The 24,135-nt window shown below is 44.1% G+C and overlaps 1 protein-coding gene across 1 annotated transcript; it reads right to left on the bottom strand.

The window, feature by feature from the left end:
- Positions 1-19,720: 19,720 nt before the first annotated feature.
- Positions 19,721-20,911, bottom strand: LOC135555137 (relaxin-3 receptor 1-like). The gene has a single exon (XM_064987495.1). It carries the CDS (start codon positions 20,909-20,911, stop codon positions 19,721-19,723), a length of 1,191 nt encoding a protein of 396 aa, XP_064843567.1.
- Positions 20,912-24,135: the final 3,224 nt, after the last annotated feature.

Genomic DNA, 24,135 nt, shown 5'->3' with positions numbered 1-24,135 from the left:
CCTCATGCCTTTTGCACACAATGTATATAGACTCTCTTTTTTTCTACTGTGTTATTGACTTGTTAAATGTTTACTCCATGTGTAACTCTGTGTTGTCTGTTCACACTGCTGTGCTTTATCTTGACCAGGTCGCAGTTGCAAATGAGAACTTGTTCTCAACTAGCCTACCTAGTTAAATAAAGTGAAGTAAAGTGAAATAAAAAAATAAAAAATAATAAGTTCAGGAGTAAAAATGTTCTTAACAAGTCACATAAGTTGCATGGACTTACTGTGTTCGGTAATAGTATTTAACATGACTTCTGAATGTCTACCTCATCTCTGTATCCTACACATTAAATTATCTGTAGGGTCCCTCAGTCGAGCATTGAATTTCAAACACAAATTCAACCACAAGGACCAGGGAGATTTTCCAATGCCTCACATTTAAGGGCACCTATTGGTAAAAAAAAGGGCACCTAAAAATAAAAAAAAGCAGACACTGAATATTCCTTTGAGCTGAAGTTACTAATTACACTTTGGGTGGTGTATCAATACACCCAGTCATTACAAATATACAGGCGTCCTTCCTAACTCAGTTGCTGGAGAGGAAGAAAACCACTAAGGGATTTCACAACTAGGCCAATGGTGTCTTTAAAACAGTTACGGTGTTTAATTGCTGTGATAAGAGAAAACTGAGGATGGATAAACAACATCGTCGTTACTACATAATACTGATCTAATTGACAGAGTGAAAAGAAGGAAGCCTGTACAGAATAAAAATATTCCAAGACATACATCCTGTTTGCAATAACAAGCTAAAGTAAAACTGCAAAAAAATGGCAAAGAAATTAACTTTATGTCTTGGATACAAAGCGTTATGTTTGAGGCAAATCCAACACTACACATCACTGAGTACCACTTCATATTTTCAAGCATGGTGGTCGCTGCATCATGTTATGGGTATGCTTGTCATCGGCAAGGACTAGTTACATTTTTGGGATAAAAGGAAACGGAATAGAGCTAAGAAGTAAAATTCTAGAGGAAAACCTGGTTCAGTCTGCTTTCCAACAGACACTGGAAGACAAATGTACCTTTCTGAAGGACAATAACCTTACAGACTTACCCTGAAAGACGTACAGCTGTAATCGCTGCCAAAGGTAATTCTAACAAATATTTGAATCAAAGTGTGTAAAGACTTATGTAAATGAAATATTTCTGTATTTAATTTACTTAAAGTTCTGTTATTGTGTGGACACTATATAAATAATTACATGGAATATGTATTGTACTTACCTGCAGTATAGTATGTTTGCTATTCATGTGTATATGGTTATTATTGGCATTGGCATTGACCTTTCCCCTTTGAGGATCTGCACAATGCGACTCAACCACCTGTTGAATGGGCTGTATCGTTTTGCTGTATTTGTACCGTTTGTACATGGCTGTACACCTTTTATTTCTTAGGTTGAAAGTAAAGGAAAGTAATATTGAAATGTGTGTGGGCATTCCTTGTCAAGTTACTATAAGTTCTAAAAACATGTTTTCACTTTGTCATTATGGGGTATTGTGTATAGATGGGTGAGAGAAAAAATCTCTTTAATAAATGCTTTATTCAGGCTGTAACAACAAAATGTGGAATAAGTCAAGGGGTTGAATACTTTCTGAAAACACTGTAGGTTACATATGAGCTGAACATTTAGCATTCGTGCGATGATTCATGCAATTACAAACGAGTCATCACATCTCTTAAGCTTTTTTTCATGGGTCCTTGCACTCTGTCTGGCTTTAAAGTGGAACTGACAGCATTTGAACTACTTTGCAGAAATGAAACAAACAGACAGTCATAATATCTGTGAAAAATATAAAATTCCCAGTTTATGATGACTGGTCTCATAGACTACTAGACATAACATAGTAAATGTAAATCCGGGACACTCAAATTAGTATGATATGTTAAGTTTGGTATGGATACATAAGATAGAAGGTTGCTTAATGCAAAAAAGAAAGGAGGTTGTTTGGTCGGGGTGGATGGGTGGGCGTACAATATGTAACATATTGTAACGATCGTCGTATGAAGGAGTGGACCAACACACAGCGTGGTAAGTGTTCATGATAAATGTAATACTCAAAACACTCAAAAAAAATAACAAAGATGGAAAACCGAAACAGTGCTGTCAGGTGTAGACACTAAACAGAAAACAACTACCCATAAAACCCAAACAAAAAAGGACAACTATATATGATCCCCAATCAGAGACAACGATAGACTGCTGCCTCTGATTGGGAACCACACCAACGTAGAAATAAAGAAACTAGAATGCCCACCCTAGTCACACCCTAGCCTAACCAAAATAGAATAAAAACCTTTCTATGGCCAAAGGTGCGAACTCAAGCCCAAAATCCGCAAAATCTGACTCCAAAGGGGAGGGTCCGGGTGAGCAACCCTTCACGGCGGTGGCTCTGGTGCAGGACGTAGACCCCCCTCCGCCCGCAGATCCCTCCGCTTTGGTTGCGGCCCTGGTGCATGGACCTTCACTGGAGGAACCGGGCTGCAGATCATCGCCGGAGGAACCAGACCACCGATCATCACCGGAGGCCCCGGACTGGGTACCGTCGCTGCAGGCCCCGGATTGGGGACCAGCTCCGGACTGGGGACCGTCGCTGGAGGCTCCGGACTGGGGACCATCGCTGGAGGCTCCGGACTGTGGCCCGTCGTTGGAGGTTCCGGACTGTGGCCCGTCATTGGAGGTTCCGGACTGTGGCCCGTTGTTGGAGGTTCTGGACTGTGGCCCGTTGTTGGAGGTTCCGGACTGTGGCCCGTCGTTGGAGGTTTCGGACTGTGGCCCGTCGTTGGAGGTTCCGGACTGTGGCCCGTTGTTGGAGGTTCCGGACTGTGGCCCATCGTTGGAGGTTCCGGACTGTGGCCCGTCGTTGGAGGTTCCGGAATGTGACACGTCGCTGGAAGCTCTGGACTGAGAACTGTCGCCGGAAGCTCTGTACTGGGAACTGTCGCCGGAAGCTCTGTACCGGGAACTGTCGCCGGAAGCGCTGGACTGTGGAGGCACACTGGAGACTTGATGCGTGGGCTGATGACACGCACCTCAGGGCTAGTGCGGAGAGGAGGCACAGGATGTACTGGACTGTGGAAGCGCACTGGAGGTCTGGAGGGTAGAGCTGGCACAACCCATTCTGGCTGGATGTTTATTTTCTCCCTGTATATGCGGGGCTCTGGCACAGGATGCACTGGGCTGTAGAGACGCACCAGAGACACATTGCGGGGGCAATGCGGGGAGCTGGAATAGAGCGCACTGGGCTATGAATGCGCACTGGAGACACCTTGCACATTACTGACGGATACAATTAATACTCAAAACACTCGAACAAAAAAACAAAGAGGGAAAACCGAAACAGTCCTCTTTATAGTGTTTTATTTACATTTACATTTTAGTGTTTTATTTACATTTACATTTTAGAGGTGATAAGTTGGACAGATCGGGTGAAAAAAGCTGTTTCCCCACACGGCTTATCTCCCCCTTTCCCTATCACGCAGTAGGTTTCGCTTCCCCACACGGCTTATCTCCCCCTTTCCCTATCACGCAGTAGGTTTCGCTTCCCCACACGGCTTATCTCCCCCTTTCCCTATCACGCAGTAGGTTTCGCTTCCCCACACGGCTTATCTCCCCCTTTCTCTATCACGCAGTAGGTTTCGCTTCCCCACACGGCTTATCTCCCCCTTTCCCTATCACGCAGTAGGTTTCGCTTCCCCACACGGCTTATCTCCCCCTTTCCCTATCACGCAGTAGGTTTCGCTTCCCCACACGGCTTATCTCCCCCTTTCCCTATCACGCAGTAGGTTTCGCTTCCCCACACGGCTTATCTCCCCCTTTCCCTATCACGCAGTAGGTTTCGCTTCCCCACACGGCTTATCTCCCCCTTTCCCTATCACGCAGTAGGTTTCGCTTCCCCACACGGCTTATCTCCCCCTTTCCCTATCACGCAGTGGGTTTCGCTTCCCCACACGGCTTATCTCCCCTTTCCCTATCACGCAGTAGGTTTCGCTTCCCCACACGGCTTATCTCCCCCTTTCCCTATCACGCAGTAGGTTTCGCTTCCCCACACGGCTTATCTCCCCCTTTCCCTATCACGCAGTAGGTTTCGCTTCCCCACACGGCTTATCTCCCCCTTTCCCTATCACGCAGTAGGTTTCGCTTCCCCACACGGCTTATCTCCCCCTTTCCCTATCACGCAGTGGGTTTCGCTTCCCCACACGGCTTATCTCCCCCTTTCCCTATCACGCAGTAGGTTTCGCTTCCCCACACGGCTTATCTCCCCTTTCCCTATCACGCAGTAGGTTTCGCTTCCCCACACGGCTTATCTCCCCCTTTCCCTATCACGCAGTAGGTTTCGCTTCCCCACACGGCTTATCTCCCCTTTCCCTATCACGCAGTAGGTTTCGCTTCCCCACACGGCTTATCTCCCCCTTTCCCTATCACGCAGTGGGTTTCGCTTCCCCACACGGCTTATCTCCCCCTTTCCCTATCACGCAGTAGGTTTCGCTTCCCCACACGGCTTATCTCCCCCTTTCCCTATCGCACAGTAGGTTTCGCTTCCCCACACGGCTTATCTCCCCCTTTCCCTATCACGCAGTAGGTGTCGCTTCCCCACACGTCAGTTTTAAAAAGACCCAACGGAGCTTATTGCCTTCTTCAATCATGCAGAGATGGACAGCGGTCTCGTCATTGGACAACGGTCTCGTCATTGATTTTGCTGGAAAGGGGAGAAATTGTGCTTATACATGCTTGAAAACAATGGTATTCATATTACAGTTGATCTGGAAAAAAGTATGTTTTTTTGGGCGCTAAAATAAGGTCAATTGTACGTTACAGCATGATGTGTTAGCTTACAGTACTACCCATTGTTTATCAGAGTAGTTTTGACGGCCAACTACAAGCTGAAAAAGTTTGAGAGGGTTTATCTACTGTTCCCTCATTAGATTTTAGCTCATCTCGCTCTAGCTAACATTAGTTGTTGATCTTGCTGTTGTTGTTGTCCATAGGCAACTAAAGGAGAAAGAGCCTACCTGTTCATGCTTGTTTAATCAATAGGACTGTAAAGTTCCCAAATGTAAGACGACTCCTGTGGTATTTATATATTTGCAGAAATCCATTCGGGTGTCACGAATACCACCGAAGGTGGCTCCCCTTCCTGCTCGGGTGGCGCTCGGCGGTCTATTAGCTGCCACCGATCCCTTTTTCCTTTTCGTTTGGTTTTGTCTAATTGTTTTCACCTGTTCCTTGTTGGAGTTTTACATTTACATTACATTTAAGTCATTTAGCAGACGCTCTTATCCAGAGCGACTTACAAATTGGTGAATTCACCTTCTGACATCCAGTGGAACAGCCACTTTACAATAGTGCATCTAAATCATTTAAGGGGGGGGGGTGAGAAGGATTACTTTATCCTATCCTAGGTATTCCTTGAAGAGGTGGGATTTCAGGTGTCTCCGGAAGGTGGTGATTGACTCCGCTGTCCTGGCGTCGTGAGGGAGTTTGTTCCACCATTGGGGGGCCAGAGCAGCGAACAGTTTTGACTGGGCTGAGCGGGAACTGTACTTCCTCAGTGGTAGGGAGGCGAGCAGGCCAGAGGTGGATGAACGCAGTGCCCTTGTTTGGGTGTAGGGCCTGATCAGAGCCTGGAGGTACTGCGGTGCCGTTCCCCTCACAGCTCCGTAGGCAAGCACCATGGTCTTGTAGCGGATGCGAGCTTCAACTGGAAGCCAGTGGAGAGAGCGGAGGAGCGGGGTGACGTGAGAGAACTTGGGAAGGTTGAACACCAGACGGGCTGCGGCGTTCTGGATGAGTTGTAGGGGTTTAATGGCACAGGCAGGGAGCCCAGCCAACAGCGAGTTGCAGTAATCCAGACGGGAGATGACAAGTGCCTGGATTAGGACCTGCGCCGCTTCCTGTGTGAGGCAGGGTCGTACTCTGCGGATGTTGTAGAGCATGAACCTACAGGAACGGGCCACCGCCTTGATGTTAGTTGAGAACGACAGGGTGTTGTCCAGGATCACGGATCACGCCAGGATCACGCCAAGGATGGGTATTATTTAAGTTTGTTTTGCCCGCTGGTGTTTGTGCGGGCTTGTTGGTTGTTAAGTTTGGTGATGTATCGTGATTTGGTTTTGGTTTCTTCGCTGTCCAGTGTGCGTCTAGGTTTTGGGTTGGTTTAGCGCCAGTGTTCTGGGCATTCACCCATGTTTTGGACCTGTTACGATTCGAAGGACATTAAAGCGTTTTCCTGTTCATTTCGCTCTCTGCATCTGACTCCTCACTCATTTCACTCACCCGTCATTACATCAGGTGTATTTTGTGGCTTTTGGCGAATGCGTTCTACTGATCTAAAATCGCACTGTTGCTTCTGCCTGTAAACACAGTCCAGTTCAACATGAATGATGGCAGGCCCGTGTGGAAAATGGCTTAATTGCATATAGACCTACTGTAGCTCTGATAGGCTATGGCGCACCGGTCTGTGTAGAGTCTGGTCCTAGACAAGACTGACATGTTTTTATTACGTTTTATCGACTGCAGTAAATTGTCCAATCGACAGCCGCTTTCGAACTCTATATTACTATAGAATTTTCACAAAATATCTTACTCTACGTAATTCCCAAACATTCTATAAAAGTATGAAAATGTGAAAATGACCATATCCAAGTGCTTGCTTCTCAACAAAAAAAGATGATTTTATGTTGCTAAAACACTGTCAGTTCCACTTTAAAAGGCTGCTGTCTAGTGCTGAATTGCCTCGGGAGCTGAAAGGCTATCAGACTGGTTCTATCACCCTCTAAACTGCTCTGCTGACTCCACTTGTGGCTTCCAGGAGATATTTGTTTGTTAAACTGACCACGTGTCCATTATGACATCCTGTAAGAGGCATTAGAGCTCTCATAGCACTGCTCTTAGAAGTTCAAATATAGGTGACCTGGTCGTAATGTGCTGCACTTGGGTTGGCATATTTGACCTGCTCATTATTACTTTAACAGAAGCAGGCCTTTACCATAGCAAGTCCCAGATATGACAACAGGGAGCCATGCTGGGTTAAAATCTACTTTCCGAAAATCATATTTCAAGTTACAGACATGAAATAATGTCATCTGTAAGTACCAGCAGGGGTGGAATTTGAAAAGAAATGTCAACGTTCCCCAGTGAGATTTTCAATTTGAGAGCTGCTATGTACTTTTGAGTCACGTCAAAGTGACTTTGATGTCAAAGGGGAGCATCTCTGCCCCTGACACACCTTGTCATGAATCTGCATGGGCAAAAAGTGTGCCTGAAGTTTGCATTTAGAAAACTGTAGTGATTTAATACTTAGTTGGATAAAACTATCATAGGCCACCAAAAGAGTTGTCGCATAAAGGCCAGGGTCCGACGGAAGCCCGGGTGGCAGGCAAGCATAGAAGAATGGGCCCACTCCAGGACCGCAGAGCGGACAGCGTCAGGCACAAACATCCGATTATCAGGACCCCCCCCAGGTTTCGGATGGGACCGCTGCGCCTCCCGGACCTGTTTCCCTATACCCCAGTTGAGTGCTGTCACCAGGCATGATGTGGGAAGAATGGTCTCGGGCTCCGGAGTGGTACCGGTGCGGCTACAGCAGCGGACAGTGCATCCGGCCTGACATTCTTGGATCCTGACTGGTATGAGAGGGAGAAGTTGAACCATGTGAACAGCAGGGCCCATGAGGCGCTTGGCGGTGTGGAGATATTCCAGGTTCTTGTGGTTGGTCCACAGGATGAATGGGTGTTCCGCGCCCACCAGCCAGTGCCTCCATTCCTCCAACACCATCTTCACTGCGAGAAGCTCACGATTCCCCACATCGTAGTTATTTTCCGTGGCGTTGAGACAGTGGGAAAAGAAGACGCAGGGATGTAGCTTGAGGTCCAGGGCAGAACACTGGGACAGGACAGCCCCCACTCCGACATCAGAAGCATCTCTCCACCACAAACTGACAGGAAGGGTCCGGATTAACCAAGATGGGAGCTGTGGTGAAGCAATGTTTGAGGTGCCAGAATGCCCGGTCAGCAGTTGGAGACCACGGGAATGGAACCGTGGGCGAGGTGAGTGCAGACGGGGTAGCCTGGGTGCTGTGGATAAAGCAGTGATAGAAGTTGGTGAACCCCAGGAAGCGTTGTAGCTGCACCCTGGAAGTGGGCTGGGGCCAATCCACAACCGCTCTCACCTTCCCGGGATCCATTTGCACACTCCCTGCACCGATGATGAAACCCAGAAAAGGGATGGTGGAACGATGGAACTCACACTTCTCTGCATTTACAAACAGTTGGTTCACCAGGAGGCATTGGAGAACCTGTCGGATATGGAGCACACGTTCTTGGGTGGAACGGGAGAAGATGAGGATGTCATCTAGGTGTACAAAGACAAACCAGTTCAACATGTCGCGGAGAACATCATTGACCAGAGCCTGGAACACAGCAGGGTCGTTGGTAAGGCCAAATGGCATGACCAGATACTCGTAGTGACCACTGGCCGTGATGAAGGCGGTCATCGACTCGTCCCCTTCCATATCTGCACCAGGTGGTAGGCATTCCATTAATCCAACTTGAAAAACTGGAGTGGCTCTAAGACTGAGGAGATGAGTGGTAGCAGGAAGCGGTTCTTCACTATTATGTCGTTGAGACCCTGGTAGTCGATGCAAGAGCGGGAGAAGAGAAGGACGGATAAATACTGCAGCAAGGGAGTCCCCGATGTAGATCTCCATTGCCTTGGTCTCTGGTCCCAATAGAGTCATGCTAGGGAGATGGTCAATCCCGCAGTCATAAAGTCGGTGCGGTGGGAGAAAAGTGGCCCGGGCCTTGATGAACACCTCGCGGAGGTCCTGGTACTCCGCGGGAATGGCGGAGAGGTCCGGGGCACCCTCCGAGCCCCCGGGATGACATCCCGGGACGGGTTGTGCTGACTTCAGGCAATGGGCGTGGCAGAACCAGAACGGGCTCCAGCCCATGATGATACCAGTAGACCAGTTAATGAGGAGATTGTGTCGCTGGAGCCAGGAGAAACTCAATACCATGGGAATCTGAGGGGACTTGATGAGCAGGAACTTGTTAGCCTCGCTGTGCTTCACTGACACATGTAGGTTGATGGGAGTGGTGTTGTGGGCGACTCTGCCTATAGTGCACCCCTCCAGCACTCTAACATCCATGGGAATGGAGAGGGGCTGTTCAGATCGGACACCAGGGTAGTGTCCAAAAAGCTCTTGTCGGGCCCAGAGTCAATAGGAACCTGAAGAGATTTGGACTGGTCTCCCCACAGCAAAATGGCATGAAAAGGGGTGTGAACAGGGGAAGCAGGAACGTTCTCCATATGGCCCACCAGAGTACTCGCTCCTGCCGGTGAGCCTGTTTTTTTTAAAGGACAAGAGGACACAAAATGCTGGCGACAGCCCAGCTCTGCCTAGTGGCATAGGCTCAGGAAGCGGTGACTCAGGCCATCTTCGGCAGCCCTCGGGGCACGTCGGGAAGCCTCGGGTTCTCTCGGCAATGAGACCGTTGGGAGCTTCCGGGATGACTTGATGGCAAGATGGGATTCCTGGGCAATTTCCTCTCCCTCCGTCATTCCTGTAATCGCCCATCGATACAGATGGTAAAAGCGATGAGGGAATCGAGCTCCGAAGGTAACTCCCAGGCTGCAAGCTCATCCTTGACCTCCTCCGAGACACTGTGCAGGAACATATCGAACAGTGCCTCTTGATTCCAAGCACTCTCCGCTGCCAATGTGCGGAAATCAACCACATAAACAGCTACATCTGCGGGAGTCCTGCTAAAGCTGGATTAGCTTCCGGGCAGCCTCTCACACAGAGAACGGGGCATCAAAAATCTTCCAATAATCATATTGGACCATATATTTTTCGAGCAATCCTATAGGATTTTGTATCTCCCCAATCAGAATCCTATTAGAACTTTTTTTTCTTAATTGAACCCATTAAATTATAGTTTGTTGTCATTAGGTCAAGTACAATACAACAACATTAATTAAATTTCCATTGATCTGAAACAGCAGACCTGTATTAATTTCTATATTCACCTATAAGAAAGCCTGTCCCTTTAAGATTGACTGATGAACTCACAGCTAGCAGAAGCTTGCCGTGTTAATTAACCTAACTCTCTAGGTCAGCTCACCACCTGTGGCTGTGCAGAGAATCTCTGGTTGTCTAACATTATAATTCTAACTGTTTTGTCCTTCAATGTCCGTGAATGCAGGAACTGTGAGTACCGTGTTTGTTTCCTTATGTTTCCTGATGAGGTTGTCAATGTTTTAGTAATATTTTCTTCATTGTACAGTATTTTATGCTTGTGTTTTTATGCTAGCTAAGAAACTAACGTTACTGTTAGTCACATTTGCCTGGCAGCTGACTAGCTAGCTAGCTAAGTTGTACCAATTTGTATGTTGTTTTTAAGTCACTGTATTTTTATAGCCGATGATAAATGTTTTTATTGTTTGTGTTACGGATACAGTTATCCTGTGTGTGTGTGTGTATCCTGTGTGTGTGTTTCTTTTCTCTCCTTCTCCCCTCACAGGTGAAAATCATCACTCCCCAATCAATCATCAATCAGAAGACACACCTCCTCATATTTCCTAAACCTATCACAGTTCTTTCCCCATGGTTTAAAAACCCCATCATTTGTTTGTTCTAGAGCTCAGCTCAGCTCAATCTCTCTGTAAATGCCATGTCTGTAGGTCTCTGTGTTTCACTCTCGCTTTGTGTCGTAACCTCTCTTTTGTTTAAGCACCTCATAGCACTTTGTCATCACCTGTGAGTATTGTTTTTGGTTATGGTGTTTGTGTTTGATTGCTGGTGGAAAAGGGGGAAACCAAGACAAGTCGCCCATGGGCATACACTACCCGTAGGTGAACTTTGTTAAATACACTAGTTAGAACTGGGCGGACCACCCACTGTATTTTTGGTTAGTTAGTTAGCTGTTGTTAAAGTAGGCTAGTCTAGCTTAGGGGTGTTTTTGAATACTTATTGTTTCTTTCCTTGGGTCCAGCCCAGCCCCTTTTCCTGCTCCCCCCATTACCTTGTGTTTATAAATAAACCTAGAGTTTGACGGTAGATTTCAGTTGTCGTGCTTATTTCGTTCACACTTTTCCTTTGTCACAATAATAATTTGCATGAGTTATGTTACGAGTCTCATTACCATCCCCCCTAGACTGTCGGGCCAAAAGGGATTCGTAACAGTTTGTTATTGCTAAATATATGTGCCTTATTATAGGCGAGTCTACCCCATTTTCATGATTTCTGGTAGATCATCAAAATAAATAAATGACATAATGTTTTTGGAATGATTCAGCAGTTTTTACCTAATTGAGTAGACTACTATTAGAAATTAATGTTGAAACTTCCATTTATGTTCCTAAAACATAAGTTGAAAATGATGCTGTCACTACTTCCCATTCACAAAAACTTTTGATAAATCAATAAACAGTTTGTGATATATTAAAAACCTAAACATAAAATGTATTACTTACACATACATGTGCCACAATAGTATTCAATAGTACTTTTTTTTTTTAAACAAGCCCCTTGTAAACTGCATATGCACCAAAAACACAGTTGTTTTGAAGTTGTAATTAATCACTCATATTGATTGGTGGGGAAATCCGGTTGTATGTGCTGTTGAAACTAACGCAACTCAAAAACCACATGGAAACTTTTATTGTTTACATCACTTGTTAGAAGACAACCAGCTGAAGACAACCGGCTACATTTTGGAGTGATGCATTTTGATTTGGTGGTTGCCAAAACGGAAAGAGAAACATAACACTTATTTGTCAGTCACTCATATTGATATCACATTGAAATCAATAGAATGAGAGAGGGGTCGGGATGCAGGTCCTGTTCCAACTAGCCTTACTAAAAAAACATACGGAATCTTGGAATAATATGTATCTCACTGGTTAGAGGACAACTTGTAGAAGACACCCAGCAACATTTTGGATTGTTGCATCTTGCTTTCAACTGGGTCACCAACGCGCAAAGGCAAACACAATGCATATCAATTTGAAATCAATAGAGCAGGGGCCAACATTTGGGGTGCATGCACTGTTTAAACTAACACTATTCAAAGGCCACAATGTTTGGGTCTGACTCTCAGGCTTCCATCCGCGTCGCTGTGCTGCCTCCTCATACCAGCGCTTCTCCAGGCTGATCCCAGGGTCCTTCTCCGAACAATTCGTCCTCCCATGTCCATTCCTCTCTTTGTTGCTCCTGCTGTTGCTGTTGCCTGTTACCACGCCGCTTGGTCCTGTTGTGGTGGGTGATTCTGTAACGGTTCTCGTCTGTCGAAGGAGAAGCAGACCAAAATGCAGCGTGGTGGTTATTCATGTTCTTTAATGAAAGGGAACTCAACATGAAATAACTAACAATACAAAATGACAAACGGAACGTGGAAACCTATACAGCCTATCTGGTGAACAACAAAACACAGAGACAGGAACAATCACCCACGAAATACTCAAAGAATATGGCTGCCTAAATATGGTTCCCAATCATAGACAACGATAAACACCTGCCTCTGATTGAGAACCACTCCAGACAGCCATAGACTATGCTAGATACCCCCACTAAACCACACACCCAACACCTAACAACACCCCAAGACAAAACACACCACAATAAACCCATGTCACACCACGGCCTGACCAAATAAATAAAGACAAACACAATATACTACGACCAGGGCGTGACAAAAACTATGAAATAACAAAATATTTTAGATTCTTAAAAGTAGCCACGCTTTGCCTTGATGATAGCTTTGCACACTCTTGGCATTCTCTCAACCAGCTTCATGAGGAATGCTTTTCCAACAGTCTTGAAGGAGTTCCCACATATGCTGAGCACTTGTTGGCTGGTTGTCCTTCACTCTGCGGTCCAACTCCTCCCAAACCATCTCAATTGGGTTGAGATCGGGTGATTGTGGAGGACAGGTCATCTGATATTTTATTTATTTAACTAGGCAAGTCAGTTAAGAACAAATTCTTATTTACAATGACAGCCTAGGAGCAGTGGGTTAACTGCCTTGTTCGGGGGCAGAACAACAGATTTTTACCTTGTCAGCTTGGGGATTCAATCCAGCAACCTTTTGGTTACTGGCCCAACGCTCTGACCACTAGGCTACCTGGTGCCACTGATGCACCATTCTATCACTCTCCTTGGTCAAATAGCCCTTATACAGCTTGGATGTGTGTTTTGGGTCATTGTCCTGTCGAAAAACAAATGATAGTCCCACTAAGCGCAAACCAGATGGGATGGCGTATCGCTGAAGAATGCTGTGGTAGCCATGCTGGTTAAGTGTGAATTTAATTCTAAATAAATCACAGACAGTGTCATCAGCAAAGCACCCTCACATTATCACACCTCCTCCTCCATGCTTCACTGTGGGAACCACACATGCAGAGATCATCCGTTCTCCTACTCTGTGTCTCACAAAGCCACGGCGGTTGGAATAAAAAACAATCAAATGTCCATTGCTAGTGTTTCTTGGCCGAAGCAAGTCTCTTCTTCTTATTGGTGTCCTTTGGAAGTGCTTTCTTTGCAGCAATTCAACCATGAAGGCCTGATTCACGCAGTCTCCTCTGAACAGTTGATGTTGAGATGTGTATGTTACTTGAACTTGTGAAGCATTTATTTGGGCTGCAATCTGAGGTGCAGTTAACTGTAATGAACTTATCCTCTGCAGCATAGGTAACTCTGGGTCTTCCTTTTCTGTGGTGATCCGCATGAGAGCCAGTGTCATCATAGCCCTTGATGGTTTTTGCGACTGCACTTGAAGATACCTTTAAAGTTATTAAATGCTCTGTATTGACTGACCATCAAAGTAATAATGGACTGTCGTTTCCTTTGCTTTTTTGAGCTGTTCTAGCCATAATATGGACTTGGTCTTTTACCAAATAGGGCTATCTTCTGTATACCACCCCTACCTTGTCACAACACAACTGATTGTCTCAAACGCATTAAGAAGGAAAGAAATTCCACAAATGAACTTTTAACATGGCACACCTGTTAATTGAAATGCATTCCAGGTGACTACCTCATGAAGCTGGTTGAGAGAATGTCAAGAGTGTGCAAAGCTGTCAAGGTAAAGGGTGGCTACTTTGAAGAATCTCAAATATAAAATATATTTTGATTTGTTGAACACTTTTTTGGTTAATAGATTATTTATTTTGTGTTATTTCATAGTTTTGATGTCTTCACTATTATTCTACAATGTAGAAAATAGTACAAATAAAGAAAAACCCTTGAATTAGTAAGTAGGTCCAAGCTTTTGACTGTTACTGTACTTGTCCACATACAGGAAATTAGCACAATATGAAATAATAGAATATGTACAAATAAATTAACATTTAAATTTATGTTGATAGTATACACATACAGTATTTCTCACTAGTTTAACCATTTACATTTACTAAATGCTCTTATGCACAATTTAACCGGGCGCTCTAGAAAGATGTCCCACACTGACAATCACCCTGCCTACATACTGTATTATAACCTGTCAAGCCATAGTATTGATATTATTCTATTCATTGTTATTTCAGACCACATCGTATGAACACTACATTTGGATAAATACAGCTTTATTGGACAATTTCAATGCTGAACTTTAAAAAAAATTGTTAAACTGCAATCAAGATTAAAGACTGAGGAACAGCCTCTCTCACACATCTCCTGAGCACATACTTTATCTTTGCCCAGTCACACCAGCGATAATTCCCTGAGCTTCTCAACCTCTTCAACGCACCATTACAATATTAAGAGTGATTCCAGGCAAGTTAATTTGCAACATGACCAATAGAAAATTTCAATTAGATTTTGGAACCAGGATTTTCTTATAGGATCCTATAGGATTCCAATACAAGAATCCAATAGAAAGATCCTATCAGATTTTGGAACCAGTCCTATTGTACTCCTATAGGATTATATTATATTAGTTAAAATCATATAGCCTATTCATATCGCCTAAAATCACCATGGCCTGTTTATTGCCTTACCTCCCTTATCCTACCTCATCTGCACGCACTGTATATAGACTTTTTCTACTGTACTATTGACTGTATGTTTGTTTATTCCATGGGTAACTCTGTGTTGTTGTATGTGTCAAACTGCTTTGCTTTATCTTGGACAGGTCACTGTTGTTAATGAGAACTTGTTCTCAACTAGCCTACCTGGTTAAATAAAGGTGAAATGAATAAATAAATAAATATAGGCTAGGTCCCAAAATCTGATAGGATTTTCTATTAGATTTGTTTTCTTGGAATCCTATAGGATTTTTTGAGTAGGGCTTCCTGTATTATTTATCAGCCTAAATATGTAATATCATTATTGGAGAGATTGCACACGTCTAGACTGTCATCAGCTAATTTACTTATCATCTGATGATTTTGCACTTTCAATCACAACGTGACCAATTCTAGATTTCTTAGATGGTTTGCAAATTCTTTGCTCATCATGAATCTGAAAGTTTAGCAAAGCATTGCTATAAGGCATTGTCAGGCTAAGTAGAAAAAGTGCTAAAAGTGAAGTGGAAGGTGATACCAAATACATTTTCTATGGATATGCAGTGGACCCTGGTCCATCAATGACTAATGAATAAATCACGGTGCCTGGGAAAGGAGCTCCTTAAGCCGATACAGCAGCTCTTGAGGCTGAAAGTTTGGTATGGTTTGACAGATTTGAACACCAGAATTTGTATTTCAGTGCAGGAGAAGAATAGCCTGGTGAACCCAGAATGAACGCTACGTGAGAAGGAAGAGGAGAGCCACATTCCTGTCTACATGCTGAGAATGTCAAGTATTTAACAGCATAATTAGAGCCACTTCATCACTGCGACCCTCAGCGACCAGCCAGTCAGATAAACAATAGATAACACATCCCCATCAGCATGCTCTGAATTCTAACACTGCCCAATTAATCAAAAGAGAATGTTCAAGTTGAGTGGTTTATTTATTAGTCTTACATAATGCAGATCATGTATTCACTTGTCATTTTCATAATTACTTAGAAAAACTGTTTATATGACGATATACCTAGGCAACAAAAGTACAGAGAATGATGAATCACAGTAGTAATACTGTAGAGCTTTTGCAGTATAATCTTTACAGTACATGATTTCACAGTCTTGTGTTTTTTTATTCACATCCCATTGAAAGTTTAACTATTTCAATATTTGAATATATTTCCTTCAAACTGATTTCTGAATACAGATGTATGAATGGGTAGGAGGATGATGTCCAATAAGACATTCACTTTGTATCTCTTAAAGCAAGCCACTGCTCAGTCTGGGTGCTTGCCTGTGTGTGTGCTTGTGTGCCTGTGTGTGTGAGAGAGAGGGAGAGAGAGCAGCTCTCTGTCCGTAACAATGAAAGCAAGGTTGTATTTTTGTTGCAAAGCAATTTCTCCATTCCTTCAAATATAATTGTTTTCTTACATTCTAGTGCACAAACAAAGAGACCCTGACCTTGCATACATCTGTAGTTAACACTTGGGAGAAATGTTTTCCTTTTATGATCAGCTTATGTGATGCAAGGCAATGACCTACCACTTGCTTTCTGGTATGTTCCTCTGGTACATTCCTTACCTCAATCACATATACAGTATGTTCCCACCACACTAAATGTTTCTATGTCCATTGGAGTAAAACAATACTCCAACTACTAATCTGTTGCTTGCACACACAACAAAGCTTCCTGAAGTGAGACATTTGTCCACAAAGCTTGATGAAATGGCTTTATGGGCTTCTATTCAACACCTGACCTGACCCCAAAGCAAAGAGGTAATTTCATGAAGACCTCCTCTTTTTCCCTTCATCAGTGGTTATCTTATGAGTAATAAACAGTGCCATATATATACATACATGTGTATAAGGCTCTGGTAATGACAGTTAACCACATAAATTGAATCAAAGCAATATACAACAAGGCCATAATTGAGTTAGTTTTATTTGATGAATTAAAGGATCTACCCACTAAGGACAGTTATAGCACAGGAGGACATGACCAATTTTAATAATAACAAGGTATTGAATTGCATGACAATAACACCCTACACAGACATCATGTTAGTGTGCTATCTGAATGAACTCCTGCATCCTACGAACAGTATCTCATCAATTCAACATCTCATGAATAGAAAAAGCTGCTAAAAGTTCACTGATTCAAATGAGTGAAAACAAATTGATCATTTATTTCCTCCTTAATGGAGATCATGGGGGGATTGACGATCTGTATTCATCTCGCACGTTCAAAGTGGAGAGTGAAGCAGTACAGCTTGAACCTGTTAAGACCCCTCACATGAGTGCTACGTGTTACATATTTATTATAAATTATGAGAAGGCAGCACAAGTTATTAAAGACGGCCTCCAGTCTCCTTTTCACCTCATTTATCATGTGATTTACTTGAACTTTCGCAGGTGTAAGGTCGAAGGGCAGGCATTATGTTGCATAAGTGGGCATGTACTATGCTGGCTTATACTAGCTCGGTCAAAAACACACACACATCACCGTTTGAACAATGGGCTACACAGACGTCTCTGACAGCGAGAGCAGCTTTGTGTCTAACTACATCGCAAATCCAACCATATACACTACATGACCAAAAGTATGTGGACCTGCTCGACAAACAACTCATTCCAAAATCATGGGCATTAATATGCAGTTGGTCCCCCCTTTGCTACTATAACAGCCTCCACTCATCTGGAAGGCTTTCCACTAGATGTTGGAACATTGCTGTGGGGACTTGCTTCCATTCAGCCACGAGCAATAATGAGGTCAGCACTGATGTTGGGCGATTAGGTCTGGCTCGCAGTCTGCATTCCAATTAATCCCCAAGGTGTTTGAACGGGTTTGAGGTCAGGGCTCTGTGCAGGCCTGTCAAGTTCTTCCACAACGATCTCAACAAACCATTTCTGTACGGACCTCACTTTGTGAACAGGGGAATTGTTATGCGGAAACAGTAAAGTGCCTTCCTCAAAATGTTTGAAGCACACAAATGTCTAGAATGTCATTGTATACTGTAGCGTTAAGATTTCCCTTCACTGAAACTAAGGGGCCTAGCCCAAACCATGAAAAACAGCCCAGACCATTATTCCTCCTCCACCAAACTTTACAGTTGGCAATATGCATTGGGCAGGTAGCATTCTCCTGGCATCCGCCAAACCCAGATTGGTCCGTCGGACTGCCAGATGGTGAAGCATGATTCATCAATCCAGAGAATGCGTTTCTACTGCCCCAGAGTCCAATGGTGGCGAGCTTTACACCACTCCAGTCGATGCTTGGCGTTCAGCATGGTGATCTTAGGCTTGTGTGAGGCTGCTAGGCCATGGAAACCCATTTCATGAAGCTCCCGACAAACAGTTCTTGTGCTGACGTTGCTTCCAGAAATAGTTTGGAAATCGGTAGTGAGTGTTGCAACCGAGGACAGATGATTTTTATGCGCTACGCACTTCAGCACTCAACGGTTCTGTTCTGTGAGCTTGCGTGGCCTACCACTTTCCGGCTGAGCTGTTGTTGCTCTTAGACTTTTACCCTTCACAATAAAAGCACTTACAGTTGACCGGGGCAGCTTTAGCAGGGCATACATTTGACGAGCTGACTTGTTGGAAAGGTGGCATCCTATGTTGGTGCCACATTGAAAATCACTGAGCTCTTCAGTAAGGCCATTCTACTGCCCATGTTTGTCTATGGAGATTGCATGGCTGTGTGCTCGAATTTATACACCTGTCAGCAACGGTTGTGGCTGAAATAGCCAAATCCATTAATTTGACGGGGTGTCCACATACTTTTGTTTATATAGTGTATGTTCGAGGAGTTGGCTTCTAGTGACAAAGAAGATGTGAGTTCGGGAAATAAAGTTCAATGACTGCCCCGCGACATATCTGAATGTTATGTAAACTTATGTAGCCGAGCTACCATCATGATAGCTATCTAACGTTAGCTTGCTAAATGTATCTCTAGCTAGCAGAGAAGCAGCGGAAGAGAGAGAAGAAACACATCTGGCAAAGAGAATCTGAGTAGGGGGAGAAAACTGGGGCACATGTTGTGGTATTTATAACCAAAGGGAGAGACTGTATTCTTCAAAACAACTATTTATAAGATTTGCAAAAATGAAGCAATCAATAACAACCACTCAACAGTGCATCGTTAGGAAAGCTCAACGAAAAGAGTTGTCTCTCTCCTCTTTGTCAACGTGGCAGTTTAGCAGATCGGTGGAAACAGGGACGGAACATGGTGTGTAAAAGCTGATTTAGCTTGTCTGTGCAGATTAAGATAGCTTACGTTGCCACCATTGACCGGTCCTTCCTGCATGTTTCCACACATCTATGTTCCTGTAGATTGTTAAAACAGGATGCCACATACTACAGTCACACCCAAATGGCTCTTATCTGTAGGCCCTGACCCATGACTATGTCACACAAGACGAACCTGTATCAGCAAAATACTAACATATAACAACAGACAATTCTCCAAGTAAAACAGCATAGTATGACTAATTAAACAGTATAGTATGTCATTATTATTTAATTTCCACTGCACACATCCCAATTGGGCTTGCCTTGTGATGCTGCTCCATCAACTACAACAATCAAATTCAATGAAACTGGTATTTTGGAGAGCTGAGTGCATTCCTTGTTGTTGCCCATTGTCTAATAGAGACGCTGAGACGCCCACCTTTAGACATCCATCTGGACCAGCGTCATGACAGGTGGAGCCTCTGCCACCTTGGCCTTGCGGGGTAGCAGGTTGGCCAGGCTCCTGAAGGAGGGTGTGGCGTGCAGCAGCTCTTTGAGGCCCGCGCGGTACTCACGGCGGATTATGCAGTAGAGCACAGGGTTGAGGCAGCTGTTGGTGTGAGCCAGACACACAGTCAGCGGGAAGGTGTAGTTCTGGACATTGTAATATGCGTTGCTGAAGTGCACCAGGTCAAACTTAATCAGCGCGCCCCACAGCGTCAGCGCCTGGTTGGGCAGCCAGCACAAGAAAAAGGACAGAACCACGATGGCCACCGACTTGGTTACTTTGGACCGGCGCTTGTGGCGGCCTTCCGAGCCCTCTGAGCTGGCCGCTCCACTAATGCGTTGGCTCAGCACAAAGCGCAGCAGCAGCAGATAGCACACAGTGATGACCACCAAGGGAATAACAAAGCCCAGCAGTACTTTCTGTAGCTGGTACAGCCCCAGGAGCAGCTGAGGGTCCCAGCTGCCTGACTCAGGGAATCGCACCAAACACAGTTCCTCGTCGTATAGCTGGGCACTGGTGGAGTAGATGGCGTGGGGCAGGGTGGCTAGCAGCGACACTACCCAGATGCCCAGGCTGATCCACTTGGCGCTGGCTGCCGCCGTCCGCCTGCTGTGCATCTTGAGGGCTGAGGTCACTGCGTAGTATCGCGCCACACTCATGGCAGTCAGGAAGAAGACGCTGGCGTACATGTTCATGATGGTCACGGAGCTGATGATCTTACACATTACTTTGCCGAAGGGCCAGCGGAAGTCCAGAGCCGTGTCAACAGCCCAAAAGGGGAGCGTGAGAACAAACTGCAGGTCGGTGAGAGCCAAGCCCATTACAAAGCAGTTGATTGAGGACTGCGCCTGACTGTGGCGTGAGTGAAGCAAGTAGAGTGCCAGAGAGTTCCCCACTAGCCCCAGTGCACACACGACAGAGTACACCAGAGCTATCATTACACGCACTGTGATGCTGGAACCATCTCCCTGTAGCTCCAGTATAGATTCCTTGCTTAAGAAGTGTAGCCAGCAGCGCAGCGACAGGTTGCCGGTAGAGCCACCGTAACCCAGTCCTGCATTATCCTCCAGTACTTGCTCACACACCTCTGGTACCAGGGTCTGCGCACTGTCATTTGGTTGCATGGCTAACTTATTCATTCACAAATCACTCAGCATGGCATGTTGGAGACCTCTTATGCTCAGGAGTCGAAATTGGTAGGAGATGCCACATTCATGATGAGGGAAAAAAAAGCAACCTACATGTTACTTAGAACGTACCTGTCCTATTAATTTTCTCTGTGGAGCTGTCTTTTTGCTAAATCCAAGTTGTTCTCCACTGTATAGGTCTGTCCTCTGCAACACGTATCGTCTCTCATTCACATCACTGAGCTCAGTGGAAGCACTTCTCATTCTTTTATAGATTCCGCAGGCGCGCGCAAGGTTCAGGCTCGTAATCACCATCACAGCTTCTCGCCTGTCTCCGTTAGAAACAACCCAGATAATGCCATGGTCGTCCTGCAATGTCTGTGCACATATTCCATTCATCATAAATACATCTCAATACGTTCTGACATTTGAATTTAAATCTTGTTTGCTGTGTGTCTTCAATTTGGTTGGTGTGAGTAAATGTGTCATGGGGTGAGCTCCGTGGTGTTATTGAATTAATTTGGGATTAAACAAAACAAACAACACATTTATTCGCCTGAACTGCCCTCTCATCCTCAGAATAAACAGAGATATTATCAGCCTTGACTCAAGGTATTTTAACTTTTAACTATGGGGAGAGAAAAGAGGCGGCACACTATTAGCCTACTGCTCAAGTTATTACCTCTGGGATCAAATTGGACAATTGGAAAATTAACAGATCTAACCAATTAAAAAATAATCATTTACCAGCTCTTTATAGTTGTTTTACAAAGGGCAACAACAGCAAAAATACCAATATTGTTTCCAACTGACTCAATTCTTTAACTCTCAGGCAAGGTTAATCATCAAAAGAGCATGCTTTTACAGAATGACCTGTTCTTTAGCCCCCTATCCACAACAACCCCTGCAGCTGATAGGCATCAATTGACCGAGTCTAGGCACGAATGTGATTGACTGGATTTTAACCCAGGTCGTCTGTGTGCCACAAGACTGTATTTGCCTGCTGACCTAAAGCCTAGGCATTACATTAGCTTGGGGAGCTAACACAAGTTTTCAGGTCTCATGGCACATGAGTACGGTTCGCTTAACCACTTTCGTTACACTTAGAAATCAGACAGTCATGGGACTAGGGATTAATAGCAGGTGTTTAGAAGGATAAAGCTGTCATATTATTTCATCTGAAATGTTTTCCTGGGGCACCTTGGCAGATTCTCCCCAGTGTTTTCAGACAGGTCTCATAGACTAGACGTAAGAGAATACATGTAAATCCAGTTTCTCAAATGAGTATGATATGTTACTTTTGACATGGTTACATAAAGACAGAAGGATACTTAAGGCAAAAACGAAAGGAGGGTGGTTGGTCAGGGTGGGTGGGTGTATAATGCGAACATCTGGCAACCCAAACGTTTCATGTTTGAATTTCATCAGGGCCAACTTTAGCATTTGAGCTAATTATCAACTTTTCAACTACTTACTACTCTTTAGCTGCTTTGCAACTACTTAACAAGTTATCTAACCCTTCCCCTAACGCTAACCTTAACCCTTTTATCTAACCCTAACCCTTTAACCTAACTCCTAAACTTAACCCTAACCCCTAGCCTAGCTAACGTTAGCCACTTAGCTAATGTTAGCCACAACAAATTGCAATTCATAACAAATCATTCATTTAGCATATTCTTAACATATTGTACGTTTTGCTAATTTGTAGCATATTGTACGTTTAGCAAATTCATAACGTATCGTACAAAATGGATAATGGACATCCACAAATTAATACATACCATAAGAAACGTAACATATTGTATTATACTAAATGGAGTGTCTCAGATTTACGTACAGAATAATACGCAATGCTCTGAGACCAGGATGTTTCAGAAGGTAGAGATGAAAGTGGTCATCATGAGTGAAACTGTGGATGCATTCTGAGAATAAATAAGTGATTTCATTTTATACAACCAATGATAACCAGTAGACTGTTAAATATCCAATATTTTATCAATAATCTATTCAGTGAAGTAACCATTGTGTTTGTAACAGTTTAAACAAACTCCTAGCTATAGGAAGAAACCTTAAGAGGATCTAGACTGTTAAAGGCAGCCAAAGTAAAATTAGGACCATCTTTCCGGCACAACAGGTTCAGAAGAGAGCTTGTCTATGAGAAACTAATAAATTAATTGTAAATAATGAGTATTTCAATGGGGGGATACAGAGCAATCAAACATATTCAAATCTTCCATGATAAAAGTTGTCTGGAACGGGGTTTCCCAAACACATTATGATTAACAATGGGGCTGATCGCTTCCTTCCTAGAATGTTTCTTTTTACAGTACTGGAGAAATGCCAGTTGTGTGGTGTGATCTACACTGGTGTGTGACCTAGAGTGGTGTGTGACCTAGAGTGGCGTGTGGCCTCTAGTAAGGTGGACCTAGAGTGGTATGTGACCTAGAGTGGTTTGTGAACTAGAGTGGTGTGTGTCCCAGAGACGGTCAGTAAAGCATGGTGTTTATCTTGTGTGCTGCTGCCTGGGTTAGACACAGGTCGTAGTGATTCACAGTGGGGTTGGCATTGCTCTAAAGTGCTGTTCTTGGATCTGAATATTATGGCACAGTAATAGTCACTAAGAACTTTTCTGAAGTAATTTTTTCTGAGTCCACCTTCTAGTGAGCCTTACAGAGTCAGTATGCTATTGTCAAATGTATCAATTCAAATGAATTAAACTAAAATGGATGTCAGATCCCAAGGTAGGAACTTCCGGGAAGAGAGAGCCAGTAGCTAGTGTTTGGCATTTGCACAGCCTATAGTATAGCACAGATGGCCAGGTATTGACATTTTGTAAAGCATTATGTCAGTAGACAGAGGATAGTCAAGCTGTAACATCACATAGACACTAAGGCCACGGCACAGGTTAATCCTATCAAGCACCAAGATGAGAGCACCTGTGAAGTTCGATAAACCTGCAGACTTTAATCTCTTTCTTGCATATCTCGGACCGTCCATTCAGTGATTAGCTAGCTATCTTATATACATTTTTGCATCTGTAATATTTGTTGAATCATACCATACACCTCAAACAGAAGTGAACAGAACCACAACTTGGCATGAAATCACAAATGGAACTTTTCTTTCTGTTGTCCCTTTCCTGATGGAGACAATGAAATTTTACTCCACTCCACCAAAGTGAAAGGAGGTATTAATCATGTTTGGTTTGGTTTCATTTACCC

This window comes from Oncorhynchus masou, chromosome 15 (assembly GCF_036934945.1).
Source record: "Oncorhynchus masou masou isolate Uvic2021 chromosome 15, UVic_Omas_1.1, whole genome shotgun sequence".
In the NCBI taxonomy this organism is placed as follows: Eukaryota; Metazoa; Chordata; class Actinopteri; order Salmoniformes; family Salmonidae; genus Oncorhynchus; species Oncorhynchus masou.
The sequence above is the reverse complement of the archived record's forward strand: the minus strand, read 5'-3'. Positions and strand labels throughout refer to the sequence as shown.